The sequence below is a fragment of the Pituophis catenifer genome, unplaced genomic scaffold (genome assembly GCF_029215685.1).
Source record: "Pituophis catenifer annectens isolate HBS135680 unplaced genomic scaffold, rPitCat1.0.hap2 SCAF_3, whole genome shotgun sequence".
Lineage (NCBI taxonomy): Eukaryota > Metazoa > Chordata > Lepidosauria > Squamata > Colubridae > Pituophis > Pituophis catenifer.
The window spans coordinates 72,066,585-72,087,997 of NW_027256883.1; the positions used below are offsets into that span (position 1 = coordinate 72,066,585).

Below are 21,413 nucleotides of genomic sequence, written 5' to 3' on the forward strand. Positions count from 1 at the left end.
TTTTAAAAGGTTTAACCCTACACCTTGATTATATGAGTCTCTGGGTTACTTTAGATGCATATTTCTTAACTTCCACTTTTGCCCTACTTCCTTCCCAAAAGTTATATTGCTAAAATAAAAAAAAATATGGAAGAATAAATCTGTCTGTAAAGATTTATGAGCTCCAGATTTGATATTCAAAAAAGAAAAACGTGTGAGATTCACAGTTCTGTAACTCTAAGGGCTCTTCTTCTTACACACGTTGGTAAATGATTTTATATAACATCAAGAATAACATCAATCAAGAAATTACATCTCTCTCCTCCAGGTCTACAATTGAGATGCCTTAAAGCCATCTTTAATCGTTTCAACTTGATAACGACTCCTAGAATTGAATGTAACCTTGATATACTCTTGTCCAGAGGTCCTATAATTCTCAATAAAATGAGATTTGAAAAGGAAACAATGAAGAGAACCACAAGGATAAAAAAAAAAAAATCTAGGAGTCATACATGAATTGAAATAGTATTTTGACCACTTCAATTTGTGTTAAGTTATAGGAAATATAGGATGGAGCGGACAAATTGCCAAGGGAATTGAATTGAAAAATCTCAGTATTAAAATTGATTATTACAGCTCACAAATATCACCACTTGGCCTTATTTTTCACTCAGATTTTGTGTACAGGATATCCCTGCTTCCCCTGTCCCTGGACAGATCTGAGACTAAACTTTCACTTTGGGTTAGATTTAATCACCACTGATTGAATCATGTCTAGTTGCAGCCCCGTTTGTTCAATTTCTTACCATTTTTTCCCCCTTTAATTTGCTCTACCGCAGTTTTTCAACCTCAGCCCCTTTGAGATGGGTGGACTTCAACTCCCAGAATTCCCCAGCCAGGACGCTCTAAGCCTAAAGTTTTCAAAGTACTCTGTTGCCCCCCCCCCAAACAGGTTTTTATTCCCAAACCGTCCCTTCTGCTCCTTGCACCTGAGTAAGGGCGCGGACGCTTCAGCCGTACGTTTTGGCTATGCGTTGAACACTTTAACATTTGCCCCGCCCTTGGGCGGGGCTCGCTGGCCCTCTTCTCCGCCTCCTTACGAAAGCGTGACGTAGAGATTCCCCCGCCTCAGTTCTGTCTGTCCAGCCCGGCTTCCGCAGCTGGGCTCGTGGGCGGGCGCGCGCGCGGGAGAAGGCGATGTTTGTGCCTCTGCGGTGGATCCGCGAATCTCCCCGCCACTTGCTGGTGTGCGAGAGGAGCCACGTGCGGCACGCGCGATCTCGACATGTGGCGCACGTGCGTGAGCACGCTTTCAATTGCGGGGTGAGTGCCTGGGGGAGGGGGGGAAAGGACCGGCCGGCTGAGGCTGTTCAGAAGGGAGGAGAAGCTAATTTTTATTTTTCCGAAGGGGCAAAAAGCGTTATGTCATCTCTGTTATCAGTGGCCATCCATCCCCGCTGCGGGTTCAGCGGGAAGCAAGATTGCGTGTTTCTTTTAAAGAGAGGCATCTCCGTTAGCCGGGATCAGAAAAACCCACATAGACCCATAGGAGGTTTTTCAAAGAGGCAACTGGACTTTCTGGTTTTTTTTCTTTTTCTTTGAAGACGTTTCGCTTCTGAGCTAAGGAAGCTTCTTGGATGAGAAGTGAAACGTCTTCAAAGAAAAAAAACAAACCCAGAAAGTCCAGTTGCCTCTTGAAAAAGCACCTTTGGGACAACCATGAGCTGGATGACTGAGAATCTCCATAGACAAAACCACTTAGATTTTTGGGGTGGTTGAAAGATTTAGCAAATGTGTGGTGGCCCATACTGGAGTAAAAGTTGTGCTTGATCATGAAACATGCAATAATGTGAATTAGGCATTTATTTGTGTGGGTCCAATCACACTTGGCCAATAAAAAAAATCCATTTATCAGTTCGTATAACTGCAGGCGGTTTATATACAGGGATTTAAAAAATGTGAAATGATGAGTAGATAAGAAGCACAAAAATCAACATAATACAGGTAGTCCTTGACTTACAACTGCAATTGAGCCCAAAGTTTCTGTTGCTAAGTGAAACATTTAAGTGAGTTTTTGTCCCATTTTACGATCTTTCTTGCCACATTTTTAAGTGAATCACTTCAGTTGTTAAGTTAGTAACACTGTTGTTAAATGAATGTGGCTTTCCTATTGACTTTGCTTGTCAGAAGGCCACATAAGGTGCATCCCATGACCCCAGAACATGGCAACTGTCATAAATATGAGTCAATTGCCAAGCATCTGAATTTTGATCGTGTGATCATGGGGGTGTTGCAATGGTCGTAACTGTAAAAAATGGTCATAAGTCACTTTTTCCAGTGCCATTGTAACTTCGAACGGTCACTAAATGAACTGTTGTAAGTCAAGGACTACCTGTATCCACTGAGTGTTGATGGATAATATGCCAGAAAAGTTATAACAAATGAAATAGAGGCAACTCAGAGTTATAGACTTTAAAGCACCAGGACAGTTCTTGTTTTAATATACCTGGAGTTCTCTTCCTTGTGGGGATAGTGAACAGTGGTTACCATTCGCACTTTTTTTGTACTTCCTGCAGAGACTGATTCCATTTTTATCTTTGAAGTTGAGAACTCTGGTTTATATTCCTCAAAAATAAGGCTTATTCTCAGTTAAAAGAAGGAAGAATTCCAGTATAAATCTCTGTTTTAAAATTCCACCAGAATCTTTTTAAATTGTTTTGTTTTATTATGTAGTCCCTAACTTACAGTCATTTATTTAATGATTGTTCGAAGTTACAACGGCACTGAAAAAGTGAGTTATGTCTATTTTCCACACTTAACTACCTTTGTAGCATCCCCATGGTCACATGATCAAAATTCAGATGCTTTATGATAGTTGCAGTGTCCCAGGCAGGGGTGAAATGTTCCCGGTTTGGACCGGATCACTTGATCTGGTAGCGATGGCGGCGGGTGGTTCGGAGAACCTGTAGAAAAAATCTCTCCCACCCCCCGCCCATGCCCAGCTGAGCCACGTGATCATCAGAGGCTTTTTTTTTCCTTTTAAAAGCATTTTTTTCTACAACCTTTTCGGCCGAAGAGTTTATAGAAAAAAATGCTTTTAAAAGGTAAAAAAAAGCCTCTGAAGATCACAGCTGAGCCGCACGATCATCAGAGGCTTTTTTTTCTTTTAAAAGCAGTGCTTTTAAAAGTAAAAAAAAGATTGCGTGCCACAGCTGATCACCCGCCCTCTCGCATGCTGTTCTACTTACTGCATGCCTCCTTTTGGCGTGCACTGCGCGCAGGCACCTCAGCAAACTGGTAGTAAACAGGTTCAGATTTCACCATTGGTCCCAAGTCATGTGATCACCTTTTGCACCCTTCTCACAAGCAAATCAATGAGAAGCCAGATTTACTTAGCAACTGTACTACTGACTGCAGTGACTTAACAACTGTGGCAAGAAAAGTTGTAAAATGTACTTGACTTGCTTAGCAACAGAAATTTTGGGCTCAATTGTGTTTTTAAGTTGAGAAATGCCTATATCCATCCAGCATAGTTCATGCTTCTATATCTCCTATAACAGTGATAGTCAACCTCAGGGTTGACTATCAAATCATCCGCAGGGGTGGGTTAGTTAGTTAGTTAGTTAGTTAGTTAGTTAGTTAGTTAGTTAGTTAGATAAATAAATACAATAAATAAATAAATACAATAAATACAATAAATACAATAAATAAACAAACAAACAAACCTTTTGGGCGCAAAAGTTTATCAAAAATTAGGAAAGAACTAACTTGACTCTGCTGCCTGTCACCAGATGCTTCCCCCCCAAACAACAGAGAAATAATTTTTTGCATAATCATTTATTTAAAAACAATACAGTCCAATCACGTGGTGCTATGTATTATATAAAGAAATGTTAAATTGTTTATTTATTACATGTATTTATATGCTGTCCTTCTCCCGAAGGACTCAGGGCGGCTAACACAAGAAACACGTACAATAAAATCCCATTTTAAACCAAATAACTAATTAATAATAAATAATAAAACCCGGAATCAGAGTCAGCCTGTTTGCTTGAACAGCCAAGTCTTCAGGTCTCAACAGAAGGAGCAGAGATCAGGAGCCGTCCGGAGCTCAGTAGGTAACTCATTCCAGAGGATGGGAGCACCCACAGAGAACACCCTACCCCTGGGCACCGCTAGACGACATTGGCTCGCCGTCAGAACCCTGAGGAGAGCGGCCCTATGTGAGCGAACAGGACGGTGAGAGGCAGGCAGGAGAAGGTCCTGCAAATAATTACAAAGATGAAACAGGAGTAGAACTAATTGGTTTGGTCTAGTCTAGTGGTTAAGGCACCAGACTAGAAAGCAGGAGACCGAGTTGAAGTGCTGCTTTAACCATGAAAACCAGCTGGGTGAATTTGGTCCAGTCAGTCTTTCCCAGCCCAACCCACCTCACAAGTTTGTTCTGAGGAAAATAGGGGAAAGGTGTGTTGGTTATGCTTGCTGCCTTGAATTATTAATAAAAATAATAAAGGCGGGATGCAAATGAATTTTTGGAGGATGCCCAAGAGCACACCTTAAACTTGTGGAACCTCCACACCAGGGGTGGGTTCTACTCACCTTTACTACCGGTTTGCAATGGGGCCGTGCGTGCATGTGTGCTCTTCTGCGGATGCGCAGAAGCATTCTGATAACGTCAGGGTCGGTGGGCGGAGCCTCCCTCTGGTCTTATTACCAGTTCTATAGAACCAGTCTGAACCAAGGGCAACCCACCACTGCTCCGCACCCTCCCAAAATTGCATGAGAACAAGGCATTCTTTCAAGAATAGTTGTGGGGTGTTGATGAACGCACATGTGATAGGTTCGCCATCACTGTCCAATGAGATACTTACATAGTGTGTCTTATTTATGCATCTCTGTTCCGCAATGCATCTAAATGTGTTTACAATAAAAACATTCTTAATAAAAATACATTTAAATAAAATAAAACACTGCTTATTAAAAAATAAAACATTCATTAAAAATGGTGATAGGCCACACTGACACTTTCCAATATTCATATCAGGAAGAACCAGTTTAATGAAGCCTTTGTTACTCTCTAAACCAAATAAAAGACAACAAAAAAATAAAATATTATAGTACCCTCTAGTAAAAATATTATTCAGTAATGCTACCAACAGGAACAAGTATCTTAAATTTTAATTGCCCCCTCTTTAATTTTATGGTGCTGCTTGTTGCAGCTATATTTTTTAACATGAGGTTCTTTGTGTATGTTGAAAGTACATGTCTACTTATGCATTGTGATTTATGTATATTTAAGTACGTGGGAGTATTGTATTATAACTAGCTGGAGTAGTATCTTAATATGCCACATTCAAGTAACGGTATGTTAGTTATTCATTATTTGGCTGGCTTTGGTGTTTAATATTGCATTGAGTTTTGAATAAAGAATCAAAACACTGCAGTGTAAGAAGCATCTCAAGAAATTTGAGACCATACAAGAACAATAAGGCATTTATGAATTAATTAAAACTACCTACCAAGAGATTTTTGTAGACCAGTCATTTGCTGAGTCATTATATTGCAATTACTTTAAAAAATAGATTCTTTTATTTTCAGTAAAGTACAGTAGTAACAGTCTAATTAAGCCATCTACTACAGTATATTTGGTATTCTGTCTTTCATCTCATATGTTTAAAATCTATTCAGGTCAATTTCATTTCTCAAAAGTTTACAGGCTCTGATTGTGATACTTTAAATATTCCCCCTTTTGCATAATTGTCAGAGAGCAAGATATGTAAATACTCTTGAATCTTTTATTCCCAAAATAGATGAGCAAGAAGGGGAGGTGTCTTGCTTCTCAAAATCTCATAACAATTGGTTGGATTCCATATTCTTTTATTATTTGTAGAATGAAATTAGATGTTAATAACTTGCCTATAGAACTCTTATCATCATGGATTCTGTATTTTTCATTTCATTTTCACCATTCCAACAATCTAGCTCTAGTTTCATGTAACAATTTGAGCATCTGATGAAATTAATTAAAAGTGTGTGCCTTAGGAAGGTATTGAGAGTGCTGAACACTTCATTTTGTAAGCAAGAGATTAATACAGTCATTGTTGTGGAAATCAATAAAACCAAGAGCAATGGAGCTATAAAACAGAAGTGAATTAATCTAGCCTCCTTAAAATGGCTAAAAGAGAAAAGGCATTATAGAAATTGTCCCAATATCCTCCTTTCTAACAAGATTATCAACATTTAGTAAAGGTCTGAGAAGGAGCCTGTTCAAAGGAGTGTTTGTTGAAAAAATTCTTCACATGCCAGGAGCCCAGTGACTGAAAAAAATGAAATTCCAGTCAGAAGATTAAGGCCGTTGGATAATTTAGACATTACAGAAGATCTAAGTTAGTCTTTGGTAGCCAGAAATTAGAAGTAGTCTGATAACACTGTTTCTCATTAACAGATTTTATTAAAAATCATAAACTTCTGTAAGCTATGCATCATTTCTATGTAAGTATACTTATTTTGTTTTATCATAAAAGATAAAATACAAAACAGAAAAGCAAACAAAACAAAACAAAAATGCATCCAGCACTAGCAACAACAAAAAAGAAAGAAGATCGGTGTACATAAAAGGAGAAAAGGTGACCCAAATATCAAATAAATTTAACATTAATAATCCTGCTGGATGCTGAAAATAAGAAAACTATAAATTCTCCTCCCCTTTTAAATATTACATTATGTAAAAAGAACAGTCAACAGGTTAAGCTAACCGTTCCACTGATCTTCAAATTCTTCTGTTAACTGTCTGTTATTGTATTTAACAATAAAATGGCTTCCAGTCTCTTATAAAACTGTCTAAATCCATTATCTCTGATCAAAGCAGTTAATTTCACCATCTCTGCTAATTCAGTCAATTTTAAAATCCATTTCTTCAACGGTTGGCTATGCATCATTTCATCAGAGATGTGGGGTAATTAAATTGATGTTGGATTTTCAAAGGAGATGCTGTGGAGGAGGGGAAGGTAGTTATAATTGTAATGTTTGTAAACTGCCTTGAGATTGCTTGATCTACAAGTAGCGTATAAACATTTAACGCAATAGTCAGTATGAGTGCCACAGTGAAGATGGGCATCTACCATACGCAGACAAAACCAATGCCAATAAGTGGGTCACCAAATGGGACCTGGATTCAAGAAATGGTGTGTTATACAGTGGACTAAACACTGATTTGCTATTCAGTATTACTATTTTGTGCAAGTTCTATGGCATTGTTTCATTTTGATATTTTGCAAGAGACTATGTAAAAATGTATGTTTTAGTCCATTTTATCAATGAATAGAAGATCTGATTTGTGTCCCAAATGTTCTTTTGATAGGTGTCCTTTTTGATACCTGATTGTGGAATAGTTCCACAAGCCCTAAAAAATGCGGTTGTTGATATTGGGGAATATTACCTTGTAAAGAATTTATTTCTTCATGAGCTAGTGACCCAAGAATTCATTAACACATTTGTGAAGAAAGGTAAGTGAGAATTGACTTAGATAACTGAGTATGCAAGTAGCTTTGTTCTCTCTCCTGAGCTCCCACCCCATGGAATACCCGCTATCAATCCTGCTCCTAGATCACAATTGGTAATAAATTATTTTGATCTCAGAATATGTTATAATCCTTAGGAGAGAATATATTTTACTTTCGTTTTACGATGGAGAATTCTGTAAATTTCCAAATTCAAATTTGCTGAAATTGACAATCCACAGCGAGGGACATAACTATATTAAACCCCATTTAATAATATCTTCATCCTTTTATTTTCAGCATTCCCTCATGTGCAGGTTAAGCAGCTAACCTGCTGCACTGCATGAAGATCTTAGGTTTCACATTTTCTTTGTCTTTCAGAAGCAGTAGCCTTTTGTGACATTACTAGAAGTAGCAATTGCATCCCCGTATTGCTTCTCAAGAATGAATCTAGAGGGAAGTATATTCCCTGGCCCAGCTATTGCTGCTGTAGTGTTGGAAGAGAAGATATAGCAGCAACTCATAAAACTGTTGCAATAATAGTCATCCAGGGAACCCTTTTGGTTAGAGATAAATAAGCTTCTTCCTCTTAATAGTGATTCTGTGCTATATTTCCAGTAGGGTGAGATTTTTTTAAAAAAAAAAACCATCCAAACCTTGTGTGTATTTTAGGTTCATGTTATGCTCTTACATACAATACAAGAATTGACCAAGACAATACTGCTGCTTTGCTACCAACAGGTATGAATTCAGATTCAAGTTATAAGAAATGTTATAATAGCTCCAGAATGCTAGTTATTTAACTCAATGGGATTAAGCAATAATTGCTAAAAATGAGGGAAGATCACAGCGTACATATGAATCACTTGGCCAATTATTGTGGTTACATAACTCAAAATTAAGCACGGACATGTACACCTCCCCTTTGAAGTGAAAGGATTGCAAAAATCAATTCTTACAAATATATATTTTATAAATTAATTTCACTTTGCACACCTCCTTTTGCATGCAATAAAACTTTCCAGGGGAGTAAACAACCCACCGCTGAAAATGCATATGGTCAACTCCTGCTTAGTTGCATTGTTCTTTATCACCCAGAAAAGAACTTTATATGAAATTTCTGAGCTGGCTTCCCTAACCTTTAAAGACTGGGGCAGAGGGAGAAAAGCAGTTTTATGCCTTTTGAGAAATTAAGCAATTTATTTTATTTTATTTTTCCTATTTTTTTTTAATTCTTTTTTTTTAATTGAAAAGGTTTTTCAAATACAAATTTTTCCCCCTTTCCCCCCCCTCCTCCCTAACCTCCCCTCGCCCTCCCCTCCCCCTGTGGCTTCTTCAGATTACAACCCAAATTCAGATTATATAATACTTTACCATCCCCTTGCTCCATCCCTCATATGCTGACCCTTTCTTTCTAATAATATTATTATATCCCCCTTATACTATACATTTCGAAATAACATTCTGCTATAACATTATATAATAACTCCTAATTTAGCATAGTAATATTATTATATCCCCCAATTTAACAATTTTTTCTCATGATCTACTCTTTTACTCCTCCCCCATATATATATCTCTTAAATCAAATCTTTTTTATATATTAATATGACATTTCAAAGCAACCTTCCACTATAAAACTATATAATAAATCCTAATTTAACATTTATTCAACTCATAGTCTTCCCATTTCCTCCACCCCCATAGATATATCTCTTAACTCAAATCTTTTACATATATTCATATCTAAACATAATAGATATATTAATATAACATAATATCCCTTTTCTTCAACTAAACCATCAATAAGCTAACCTATCTCCACCCACATTCCTACAGAACTACCATACATAATAGTTCTTGATGTCTTTATTCTTCTGCCCACACCACTAAGAAGTATTCCCTTATATAAATAAAATCCCATATAATATCTTCTGTAGTGTCTTTCAGCTGGATTGTTAACTCCATCACCCATATTAGGGTAACATCACATCCTAATTCCAACAGTATGTTCGGTATCTTCAATTACCATCTGCCCCATCAACAATAGATGTCTTGATATATAAAAAACAACCACCCGAGTGACTTTATATTTGTATTCCATATAGTGTCTATAGTAGTGTCTTTCATCTAAATTATTAATTCCAACCACCGTAATAGGGTAACAACCAGATCTTCTGCATGCCCCAATCCCATAACTTTCTTGCCTTGTAGCAAATTAAGCAATTTATTGTTTATAAATTAAGCAATTGTTCAGAGCAAGAAGTAAATTCAGCTATCTGAATTCTCTTGAAAAAACTGGAGTTTAATATCAACGGAGTTAAATGCAAATACAAAGAAGCAAAGGTTTAAAAATGAGGTCGTGAATTTGATCTAGAAGACATTTATAAGGACAAAATAACACAGTTAATGTTTTTACCCCTTTATGTAATTGTATATGGCGTGTTTTTAAGATGAGGTATGTTTCGTTGCTAATTTTTGGTGTTAAAACATATACAAATGAAATACCAGTAGGTTATAACTTATTCTGAATTATATGGGTTTTGCTTGTTATAGGCAAATTGATTTTATCAGTAGACAAGGATACTTATGAAGAGCTTGGACTGCAAGGCCATCCTTCTTTGTATTCTGGTAAAAAGCCAATGAGATACAGTAAGTATCTATCGTTCATAGATAATATCCATACCTTTCTGGTTCTTAAATACTTTTATGAAGATTTTTTTTGGGGGTGGGGGGACACCCACATTGAGACTTGGAAACTGGAATTCAGTTGAGTTCAGTTTGAAAAAATAATTTAGCCATCTGTACAAGAAAAGGTGGGTTGCCCTGATCCATTAATAGAGTATCCTTCACAGATTTTTTTCACAGAAAATGATTGGAATAGCTGGAGGTGTGGGATTTTTTTTAGAAGTGCAGGTATATGTTTCCATCTGAGGGATGTAGGTATTGGAAACAGCTGAATCGGGGTCAATATTAGCTGAGCTTGTCAATTGAAAGATCGGCAGTTCAGCGGTTCGAATCCCTAGTGCCGCGTAACGGGTTCAGCTCCCGTTACTTGTCCCAGCTTCTGCCAACCTAGCAGTTTGAAAGCACATAAAAAATGCAAGTAGAAAAATAGGGACCACCTTTGGTGGGAAGGTAACAGCGTTCCATGTGCCTTTGGCATTTAGTCATGCTGGCCACATGACCACGGAGACATCTTTGGACAGCGCTGGCTCTTTGGCTTTGAAACGGAGATGAGCACCGCCCCCTAGAGTCGGGAACAACTAGCACATATGTGTGAGGGGAACCTTTACCTTATTAGAGTCCAATTGAATTATAATGACTTGTACATATTTTTTATTATAACATTTAACGGGGTTTTTTTGTGCTCATATAAAGAAGGGGAGGGAGAGAAAGAAAAATAAGCTTTTTAATTATCCAAATAACATGTAAACTATTAACACTTGTTCTTTTTGTTCCTTTAATAGTTATTACAGTTGACTTGATGGATACAGCTTTCATTCCAGAAAATAAAAAATATAAGAGAATAATTTGGGCCCTGAAGGAAAAAAAGCCACTTGAGTTTGATTTCTTACTAACTTGGCAACCCACAGGTAATAGAATTACAAAAATTAATTATTCTTGCTTTTGATATTTTTATGTCTGTTTTTAGATGCCTATATGTATATGAGAAACATAAGATGTAATATGAGAATGAAAATTATATAATCTGGGAAGACTGCTTTTAGGTCTGAATGTAGGATTCTTTTGAATTAAGCTCAGCTCTAAGTATCTTAATGGATTCATGCAGATAATTTTTTTGGAAATAACACTGTGCCATTGTACCACTGAGGTGTTTTTTTCCCCCAACTTGCTGGTTTAGTCTATTTCTCTTGGGATTTCCTAGTGATCTCCTATTCTGTCCTTGTTAGTTTTTTGAGATCACCTAAGATCAGCTTATTGTGGAATTATTTCAAATAAAAAGGAATGTTTCTTAATGTTTAAAGTACAACAGTAGGTTTAAATATGAGATTAAATGCAACATAATAGTACATTAAAACCATAATTTAATGGACCATTTGATGGGAAAGGGTATTTGTTATTCCCAAATATTTGTTAATCTAAAATACCGTATTTTTCGGAGTATAAGACACACCGGAGTATAAGATGCACCTACCTTTTTTGGTGAGGAAAAGAAGAAAAAGAAATCTCCCTGTGCCTCTGCCTCTGCGCAATTTTGCCTCATTGTAGCAAACAGCAAACAGCCTGCTTTACTTTCATTTTCGTTTTCAGCATAGCTTAATTAGCACAAGGGGAAAAAAATCTGCTCCAGCAATTTACCTCTTTGCAGCAAGCAGCAGAGCCCTGCGCAAAACAGCTGAGAGCAAATCAGCTGAGAGTCTGGAGGCCGATCCAATCACCTTGTGCTAATTAGGCTGTGCTGAAGCTGAAAGGAGCTGTTTTTTCTTGCTGTTTGCTTGCAAGGAGGTAACTGCTGTGAGACAGAGGCCACAGGGTGGGGGCCAGTGGGTGGGCGGGGCTACATTCGGTGTATAAGACGCACCTAAATTTTCACCCCCTTTTAGGGGGGAAAAAGGTGCATCTTATACTCCGAAAAATATGGTGTGTAATTTGCAATAATTGTTAGTTATTTAAACTCAGGCAAAATGGCTTAGAGACATCATTCTCTGAGAACTGAATCTTTGGTTTCTCAAAGGAAAATGGAGCTTAGCAAGATGAGAGGAAAAAGTTGGAGGTCATAAGCTTTGGGCATTGCATAGATGTAGTTGCAAGGAGATTTCATTTTAATGCAGCTTTTCAGTAGATTAGATCTCTTTTTATGTACCATGACAGGAGCTGGAATACTTTAAATCAGGATCTTATTTTTGTGGCAGTGATTATCTATCTTTCAATGTGGGATGATGTTTGTTTTCTTAAGGATCAGAAGAAGCAAGTTTGATGTCCTATTTTTCTAAAAAGGAAATAGAGGCTCATCAGCCAAAAGTAACTTTTAGCACATTAAGAAATGTGCAGTGTCCAATTCTAAAGAGTGATAAATTGCACGGTGAGCCAGATGCAGCATGCAGCGCACAAGAATTGTTTGAGTGGCTTGGGGCCATTTTTACTCATGTTGGCTTGTAAGTATGTTTTCATTTATTTATAATTAGCAAATCAAAAATCAAATGATGAAACCTTAATCTTTCAGTCTAAAATAAATCTTTACCAAATTCTAAATTTGTGGGGGGGGGAAATGGATTTTAAAAAAACATGTAATCTCTAGGGAAGTCTTAGTGACTTTTGGAAGAGGTAAATTATCTAAGGATGTGTTTTACTCGTGGAACTTTGTCCTTCTCTTGGAGGCCAGCTGAGCATCAACTTCATCTGTTTCCAGTTTGAAGTCCTGACTATTTACTCTCCTGTTACAGGATGTATATAACCTGGCTGCCTTTTTGTCCCTTAAGCCCCTGTGTGATATTGTGTGTTTTAAATTTTACTTGTTTAGTTTATGGATTGTAACTTGCCACAGGTTCCTCTGGATAGTGAGAAAAGTCACAAATGTTTATGGATGAATGAATCCCAGTGGACTTTTATTAGCAAGAGGTTTTACTTATGCATTCATTTATTCAGTTTATGCGGGCAGGCATGCAATTTGTATCTCATCCACTCGTACATACTCTGGCTGGCTAAGTTCTATGCCCAAAAAAGTTGTGCAAGTATTACAAGATAAATTTCATACAACAAAGGGGTCCTTTTTGGGAAGGGGGAATGAGCTCTCTTCAGAACCAAACCCACCCTTCTGCAAGTAAGCAAAAGGACAGATTTCTGCAGCCACAAAATAATGAATGAATGCTCCAAACAGGTTTTATTTTTCCTTTTCTCGGTTAATTTAAAATACCATTGGTAGGGAAAAGAAGGATGTGTGATATAGCTGGTGAACAAAAGAATATTTAAAAATCCACAAGGGGCAGACATTCAGAAGAGTTCATCCTTGCCAAAGATCAAATAGCAATAGCACTTAGGCTTATATACCGCGTCATGGTGCTTTACAGCCCTCTCTAAGCGGTTTACAGAGTCAGCATATTGGCCCCCAACAATCTGGATCCTTATTTTACTGACCCTGGAAGGATAGAAGGCTGAGTCAACCTTGAGCCGGTGAGAATTGAACTGCCGAACTGCTGGCAGTCAGCAGAATTAGCATGCAATACTGCATTCTAACCACTGCACCACCATGGCTCAAATCAACATCCACTTAGCTTTAGAGAATGAGCACCCTAATGCAATCAGTTTAGCTATAATAATCACAAGAAAATTCATCAAATGAAGTAAAAAAAAGTCCATCACATCTAAAATCATTAGAAACACTATTACATCAAATTAAACTTTCATTACTGTATTTTTCGGAGAATAAGATGCACCGGAGTATAAAACGCAGCTTAGTTTTTTGGGGGGGAAATAGGGGCGGGGAATCTGCCTACCAGGTATTCATCTGGCTAGCATCCTTATCTGGTCAGCTTCAGCACATTAGTTTGCTGGTTTTGAGCACGCATGCACGCTTTTTATACCCAACTTGGGGATAAAAAACAGCTTCTAAAGCACAGCTGATCTTTGGAGAGAGAAGCAATGAGAAAAGCAAGCGTGGAAGATCGCTTCACTCGCTAGTGCCTCGTTAGGACTGAAAAAAAGCTCCTAAAGCACAGCTGAGCTTTGGAGGGAGCAGCACGGAAGATTGCTTTACTCGCACCTCGTTAGGGCTAAAAAAAGCTTCGAAAAAGCTACATTCGTAGTGCATCTTATACTCTGAAAAATACGGTAATTAAAAAGCGCAGTTGGAATACTTTTAAGAAATATAGCAATTTATTAATAAATGCAATATGGATGGAAGCATTGAATGTGCATATAGCACATTCAGAGAGACTTGGTAGCACAGTGGTTAGAATACAGTACTGCAGGCTACTTCTGCTGACTGCCAGCTGCCTGCAATTTGGTAGTTCAAATCACACCAGATTCAAGGTTGGCTCAGCCCTTCATCCTTCTGGGGTTGGTAAAATGAAGACCCAGATTGTTGGGGGCAATATGCTGACTCTGTAAACCGCTTAGAGAGGACTGCAAAGCACTGTGAAGCGGTATATAAGTCTAAGTACTATTGCAATATATAACTGAACATAATGAGAAAGGAAAAAAAGTACCAGAAGACTCAAGAATTTATATCAGAGTTGGATTTAGTTTCTTCCAAACTTCATTTCCTTTCAAAATGCAAATATGATTATTAATAAAAGTCTAGACAATCAATAGATGACATTAAATTGTACACGCAGGAGGCATTATTCAATTATATTTGCAAATATCAGTTTAAAATGCAGATTCTTCCAAGTCAACCATACAAACTTTGTTGCTCCATTTTAGCATTCTGCTATGTCAAATGTCACTTTGCATTAGTATTCTGTCTTTACATGATCAGATTTTTCATCTAACTTTTTATTTTTCTGATATTCATCAATGCTGCTTCTGTCCCTTCCTCACCAGTACAGTATACCACATTTCATTGCAACAATGCAATATTGCCTGTGTGTATTAGTTGCCTGTGTGCATTTCATTTTTTCTTTTATTAAAAAAAGATCACAACTAAATAAAATGACATTATAACGGATGATTGCAAAAAAAGTTAAGAAAAAGTTTAGAAAAATGTATAAAAACAGTAGCATAGAATAGCAGGAGCAATCAAAAAGAGGCAAGTAATACAGAAGTACTTAAATTGTGTATAAAAACGCTAACACCTCTTGGTTTTATTTGCTTGTTTGTTCATGGAGTGCCTGCCATATCTAGATAATTAGTGAAACTCTGCTACAAAGCTTCAAAATATGAAAAAAAGCAATTAGCCCTGAATGGATGTTAAGTGTCTCCTATAAGTTTTAAACAGAATATTTATTTACCATGTTCAAACGTTACATATGTTTCAGAACTGTTTATCTTATATATCTTCTATTTGCAGAGAAAACACATCCTCTAGTTTTTTATCAACCTGTGTATGTCCTCAGCCAAGCACATTGATAGAACAAGTTTTGATGTGTACAATAACTGGCTTTATACCGTCAGAAAAAATCATTCATTTATTGGAACAAATATGGTAAGCAGTGACTTGAATAATTAGCTCTAGAATTGTGCAAATTAAGGCCCCTGCAGAGCATAGCCATATTTTTGCCATAAGTTGTTTTTTTTTAAGTTTCTCTTGTTTCTGCAAGGCATGATTTCTATTCTACTTATTAATTTTTTATGAGGTGATAGTAACTTTTATTTCAGTTTACCGCAACCTTCCAAATATTATCATTTGAACATTTCATTTAAGGGCAGCAAGGAAGTTCTTTTCCTTGAAGAGCATTTGTGGCAGGTCAAGGACAGGAATTATATTTAATTTCATTCAGATGAATTGAAATTAAATACAGAAAATGGAATAATTAAAAACAGTGAGAAGTAATTTTTGCCACTTTAAAAAGTTGCATTTGGATATCACAAAGATGCTTTTTCAAGAGGCAGCTGGGACTCTCTTGCTTTTCTTTGAAGACGTGTCACTTATCCAAGAAGTTTCTTCAGCTCTGAGCTGAAAAAGCTTGGATGAGAAGCGAAACGTCTGCAAAGAAAAACCAGAAAGCCCACGTGCCTCTTGAAAAAGCACTTTGGGGACAACCATGACCTGGATGACTGAGAATCTCCATAGACACTTACATTTGGATAAATATCATGGAAGGCGGGGTTCATTTATACAAAATACTGTAGGTTAAAAAAAACATGGTCATATAAGTGTGTGTATATGCATATTTATATTAGATAATTATATATGGAATTGTAGCAGCATTATTTTTCGGTTGTATTTTTTCCCTTATTTTTAGGCACAATATTGCTTTTTGATAATGAAAGTATCTTTGTTTTGTTCCTTTCCTTTTTTATGTTATAATAAAATAAAAAATAAAAATAACATTTGAACAACAACATATATAACGTCTTGTGCAGCGGTGGGTTCTAATTTTTTTTACTATTGGTTCTGTGGGCGTGGCTTATTTTGTGGGTGTGGCTTGGAGGTCTTGTGACTAGGTGGGCATGGCTAGCTGGTCAGAATCATTTCTGGAAGGTCCTCGCACTTACGACCAGTCCTCGCACTTACGAGCCGACTCATTTGTTTGCTTTTAACACTGATCAGCTGTAGGACGGCCCTTTGAAGCCCCGCGGCAAGAGTTTAAACAGTTTTTTTCCCTCTAGTCATTAGCTGGGACTCAGGAGGCAGCAATAGATTGGGGGTGGGACCAAATAAAAGGTAAGAATAACATGGGAGGGTGGGAGGGCGGGGCGGGAGAACCGGTTCGGTGACATAATATCGTCACCGCTACCAGCTCTGCCGAACCGGACCGAACAGGGAGGAACCCACCACTGGTCTTGTAGTTTCCCAAGGCTTTGATGAGTACAGATTGTGCATTCCTGTGGCAGAATATCAGAAATAAGAAAGCTTATTTTCAAGTTTCCTTTATACCAAGAATGTTATTTCATACAGTAACTCTTGTATTGATCACTAAAAGTTTATTTAATGACTTTGGGGTTGAATAGGATTTTTTTTAATTTTATGAATAACTACCGTATTTTTTGGAGTATAAGATGCACCTTCCCCCCCCAAAAGGGGGTGAAAAGTTGGGTGTGTCTTATACACCGAATGTAGCCCCGCCCACTCACTGGGCCCCACCCTTTGGCCTCTGCCTCGCAGCAGTTACCTCCTTGCAAGCAAACAGCAAGAAAAAACAACTCCTTTCAGCTTCAGCACAGCCTAATTAGCAGAAGTTGATTGGATCGGCCTCCCGACTCTCAGCTGATTTCTCTCAGCTGTTTTGCGCAGGGCTCTGCTGCTTGCTGCAAAGAGGTAAATTGTTGGAGCAGATTTTTTTTTCATTGTGCTAGTCAAGCTATGCTGGAAACGAAAATGAAAGTAAAGCAGGCTGCTGTTTGCTGCAACGAGGCAAAATTGCTCAGAGGCAGAGGGAGATTTCTTTTTCTTCTTTTCCTCACCAAAAAAGGTAGGTGCATCTTATACTTCGGTGCATCTTATACGCCGAAAAATACGGTAGATACTCCCCTTTTTTTTTTCATTTGTATATTCAAAAAGTGTCATTGTCCATCCATGTTCATGGCAAACAAGTTTTTTACATTAGTACTCTTAAAATGTTTGATCCAGTTACCCACTTTCTTGCTTTTGAATAATGTCATTATTACCACAAAAACTCCCGACTCTACACTTTGAGACAAAATGTAAGATCCAAACTGGGTTGTCTACTTACAAGCAAACAATTACAAATTGCTCCATTACCTCTAAGGATATATCCCATTTAGCCCTGTGAGAACCATAAGAACCACTATTTCACATGTTGGTTTGCCTTCTGTGTTAAATAAATTAATGGTGCATGATTATAACAAAAATCCATTAGTCTTAAATAGAAGCAACTAATTTCTCACATTGTACCCCATGCCATATTTTTGACTGCAGTCTTATGCACCTTGATGCCATCATCCTGCAATCCCAGTACATGGGAAGAGAATTAGGTTCCTTTCTGAATAGTTATGATTTTTAATTTCATATACTTGATTCATGACATTATTCCATCTTTTCCAACAGTTGCTATTTTGAAGACCCAAAGCTGGCTCACTGGGTATCACTGACCGTACATGGCTTTGCTGACAGCCCTGTTTCCTGGAGAGAAAATGAACATGGCTTTCTAAAAGGAGGAGAGAATTTGTACAACTTCATGATTTTTAGGAATCTAAGCTACTGGCTTCAAATGGCAGTAGGAGCATATGACAACTGTCCATAAATAATTGCCTTGAGTACCTTCTAGGTAGTAACTGTAAATAAATATTTTAATGAAAATATTTACCCTTTAGAAGGGTGTGGGACATTTATTAGCTTCCTGACTTAAAAAGTGACTAAAACAGAGAGAAGTAATGTTGATCTTGAAGACTCTGCCTGAGTGTAAATAAGCATTATGACGATTATGCTTTTAATCAGTTTAGTTAAGCATGAATTCACGTTTCAAGTACTGTACACATTTTTCAAAATAAGATGATAAATTATTCTTGCCAGAACTTATAGCAGGTCTATATAGCTACATCTCTTAACCCAAAAGTGGAATAAAAATAATAAAAGTTTTATCGTTTTGAAGAAGCAAAGAAAATCCTAATTTTACCTGTGTACCTTTAATTATTAACTGACGTACTTCTTGCAGCTTTTAGTACTTTTTTCAAATTTGTGGAATGGGTTGACCTTTGAATTAATTTTCAGAGTTTCAGTAGTATTTAGGGTGGACAGCAGTACCCAGGAGAAGATGGAGGCAAATATCTTTGGAAGAAGACCCATTCTATCTGCATTCTTTCTTGAAAACTTCAACAATTGAGCCTTGCCACAATGTGCTCATTTTATAGGAATGCAACTTCAAGCACAGATTGTTTCAGAACTTTCGTAAGACATATCTCAGACACTGGAAGGAGTGTGTGCAAAACTGTTGTGACTTTCCCAGAATTGTTCCAATGTTGTTCTGAATATTTCAGAAGTGTTTTGAGTGTAAAAGAGCAGTTTAGAACCCAAAGTGTGATGTTTTGGACTTGGGCTGTGTCAAATTCAAAGTTTTTGCATGCCACTAAATGCGGAGTGTAACATTTGAAAGGGGCTAAGGTGAATGGTTACAAGAGGCACAATTTTTTAAAATGAAATAGTTTCTATTAAAACAACTTGGAATTATATTGATTAGATGTGTATTGCTTAGATTAAATATTTGTAGTTGTGGATCCTAGTATGTAGCAGCATATCACCCAAGCAAATACATCTTCACAGTTCTTTCGTTTTTATTTACTTGAGCCAGTCACAATTAAGAAAGGATTCTATGTAGCAATTGCCCTTTGCCTCAGTTGCTTCTGGCAGCTTAGTGGTCAGATATTTTACGGATAAATCGGTGAAATACTATTTGATCAAACCCTACCTCAAAGTCTTTTGGTCATCTGCTTTGTAGGCTGCCTTACTCCACATGAAAATTGCTTACCTTAGTCACAATTTGAAGAGTGAAAGGGTTCAATCCTACACATTGGAAGGACACTTGGTATCAAGAAAATATCTTGATATATCTAATTTACCTCATAAAACTTAAAGTGGTGCTCCAGTTAAAAATTCTAGGTCAGAGTTCATGTAATTATCAAAGGGAGTAATTTTGTTGTTCATCTATGCTGCGTATATCAAGAGAGAAACAAGAATTAGGTGACCTATATCTGATTGCAGGAGTATTTTGATGTGAAGCCCAATTAAATTGTGGCAGCAGGCATGTAATAAAGGTATGTGTGTTCCATCCACTGATTACATCGTCGTGTCTAAACCAGTTAACATGCCAACATGATTTCTTGGCATTTCGTTGCTGAGCATTTAGGCATTAATTTGAGTTTGATGCAATGTCAGTTTCTTAAGATCTCTACAGGAATAGCTGGCTTAAGTTGCCCCATGTCACATTTAAATTATTATTAAGATTTACAAATACAAGGTAATAATAGAACTGAGAGAGACAATATGTTTGGATATGTTTCTGGCAGTGCTTCAGAAAAGTCAATGCACTTATTGAAATTTGCTGCATTTTCTTTTATCTGTCATCTCTCTTGAACACACACATATACACACACCCCTGCAAAACCAAGAAGTTGAGATGTGCTTAATCACCATAACATGAAGGAAGAAGAAAATGGCACTGACACAACAGGTTCCTAAATGTATTGAAAAGTCAGGATTTTTAACAATTTTCAGTTGTTAATGCCAACATTTATTAGACCCAATTGATTAAAGATGAAACCAGCTACTTCCTATATACAAATATTAAATATTTAAATATTAAAACAACAAAAATATTAATTATCCTATATGCAACCTGTTCTGTCCCCCTTCCTCACACAGGCAAACGTAATAACAAGCACGCCTGCCAATATTTTATTAGGTAAACAGATTAGAATTCCTGGCAGACCAAGGTTTTGGCAGCAAACTGCCGAATGCCTGCCAAGACTGTTTTCACTCCCATAAAGCAGAAGAGGACTTATCTTCAGTCCGTTCCAGGAGCAACAAATTATCCACAAGACAAGAGTTTAGTCAATGTTCAGTCCCAAATATATCCAAGCCGAATTTCAGAGATCACGATGTGACTTTCAGGGTTTAACTTCGTCCATCACAAACCCTGAAGAGCAATCCCACCCACTTTTATTCCTGGTGGGGCGTGGCTCCGTGACTCAGCTCAATTTTTGGCCCTCCCACGCCTCTTCCGTTGCTGCGCACGCTTCTCCCTCCCACGCTGCCTGGGCTTAAGCCAGGATTCATCATCCTCGCTCCCTATCAATTAGTGCTCCGATATGCCTTCCTCCTGGCACATCCCAGGCTGTTCCTCCTGGCCTTCAGATGGAACCTGAGGCATTGCCATCACCTTCTGAGTCCTCTTCCTCTGTTAGGACAGACTCGGGAGTTGGGGTCACAACACTACCATTAGACTAATGTAACAAACCAATTTTGCTGGTTTATTTAAAATGGCAAGGAGACAAACTCAAACAACAGCATTAAAAGGCTGTTGAGTACCTAAACATGCAACACGGGGGTGGGTTCTACTTACCTTTTCTACCGGTTTGCAATGGGGTCGCGCGAGCAAAGTGCGCACATGCACTCTTCTGCGCATTTGCAGAAGCATTTTAATGACATCGGGGTCGAGAGGAGCCTCCCGCCGGTTTTACTACCGGTTCTATAGAACCAGTGCGAATCGGGAGCAACCCACCACTGATGCAACATCTGGATTTAAAGGTTTTTGCAGTAGGCAGGAAGAGGTAAATTATATAGACAGACGTTGTTCCATGTTTATTCTTATACTGAAACTACTCTGTGTGCACCAGAAGTAGCTTTGCTGCTTT

The 21,413-nt window shown here is 37.6% G+C and overlaps 1 protein-coding gene across 2 annotated transcripts; it reads left to right on the top strand.

The window, feature by feature from the left end:
- The first annotated feature begins 1,140 nt into the window (after positions 1 to 1,140).
- On the top strand, positions 1,141 to 18,631 carry RPP40 (ribonuclease P/MRP subunit p40). Of its 2 annotated transcripts, XM_070942531.1 has the most exons (8): positions 1,141 to 1,302; positions 7,340 to 7,484; positions 8,151 to 8,219; positions 10,035 to 10,130; positions 10,949 to 11,074; positions 12,400 to 12,598; positions 15,451 to 15,585; positions 18,112 to 18,631. In XM_070942531.1, the coding sequence occupies exons 1-8, from the start codon at positions 1,177 to 1,179 to the stop codon at positions 18,305 to 18,307; spliced, it is 1,092 nt and encodes a 363-aa protein (XP_070798632.1). In that variant the 5' UTR covers positions 1,141 to 1,176; the 3' UTR covers positions 18,308 to 18,631. The 2 variants fall into 2 exon arrangements, with proteins under 2 accessions (XP_070798632.1, XP_070798633.1); XM_070942532.1 differs by lacking the exon at positions 8,151 to 8,219.
- Positions 18,632 to 21,413: the final 2,782 nt, after the last annotated feature.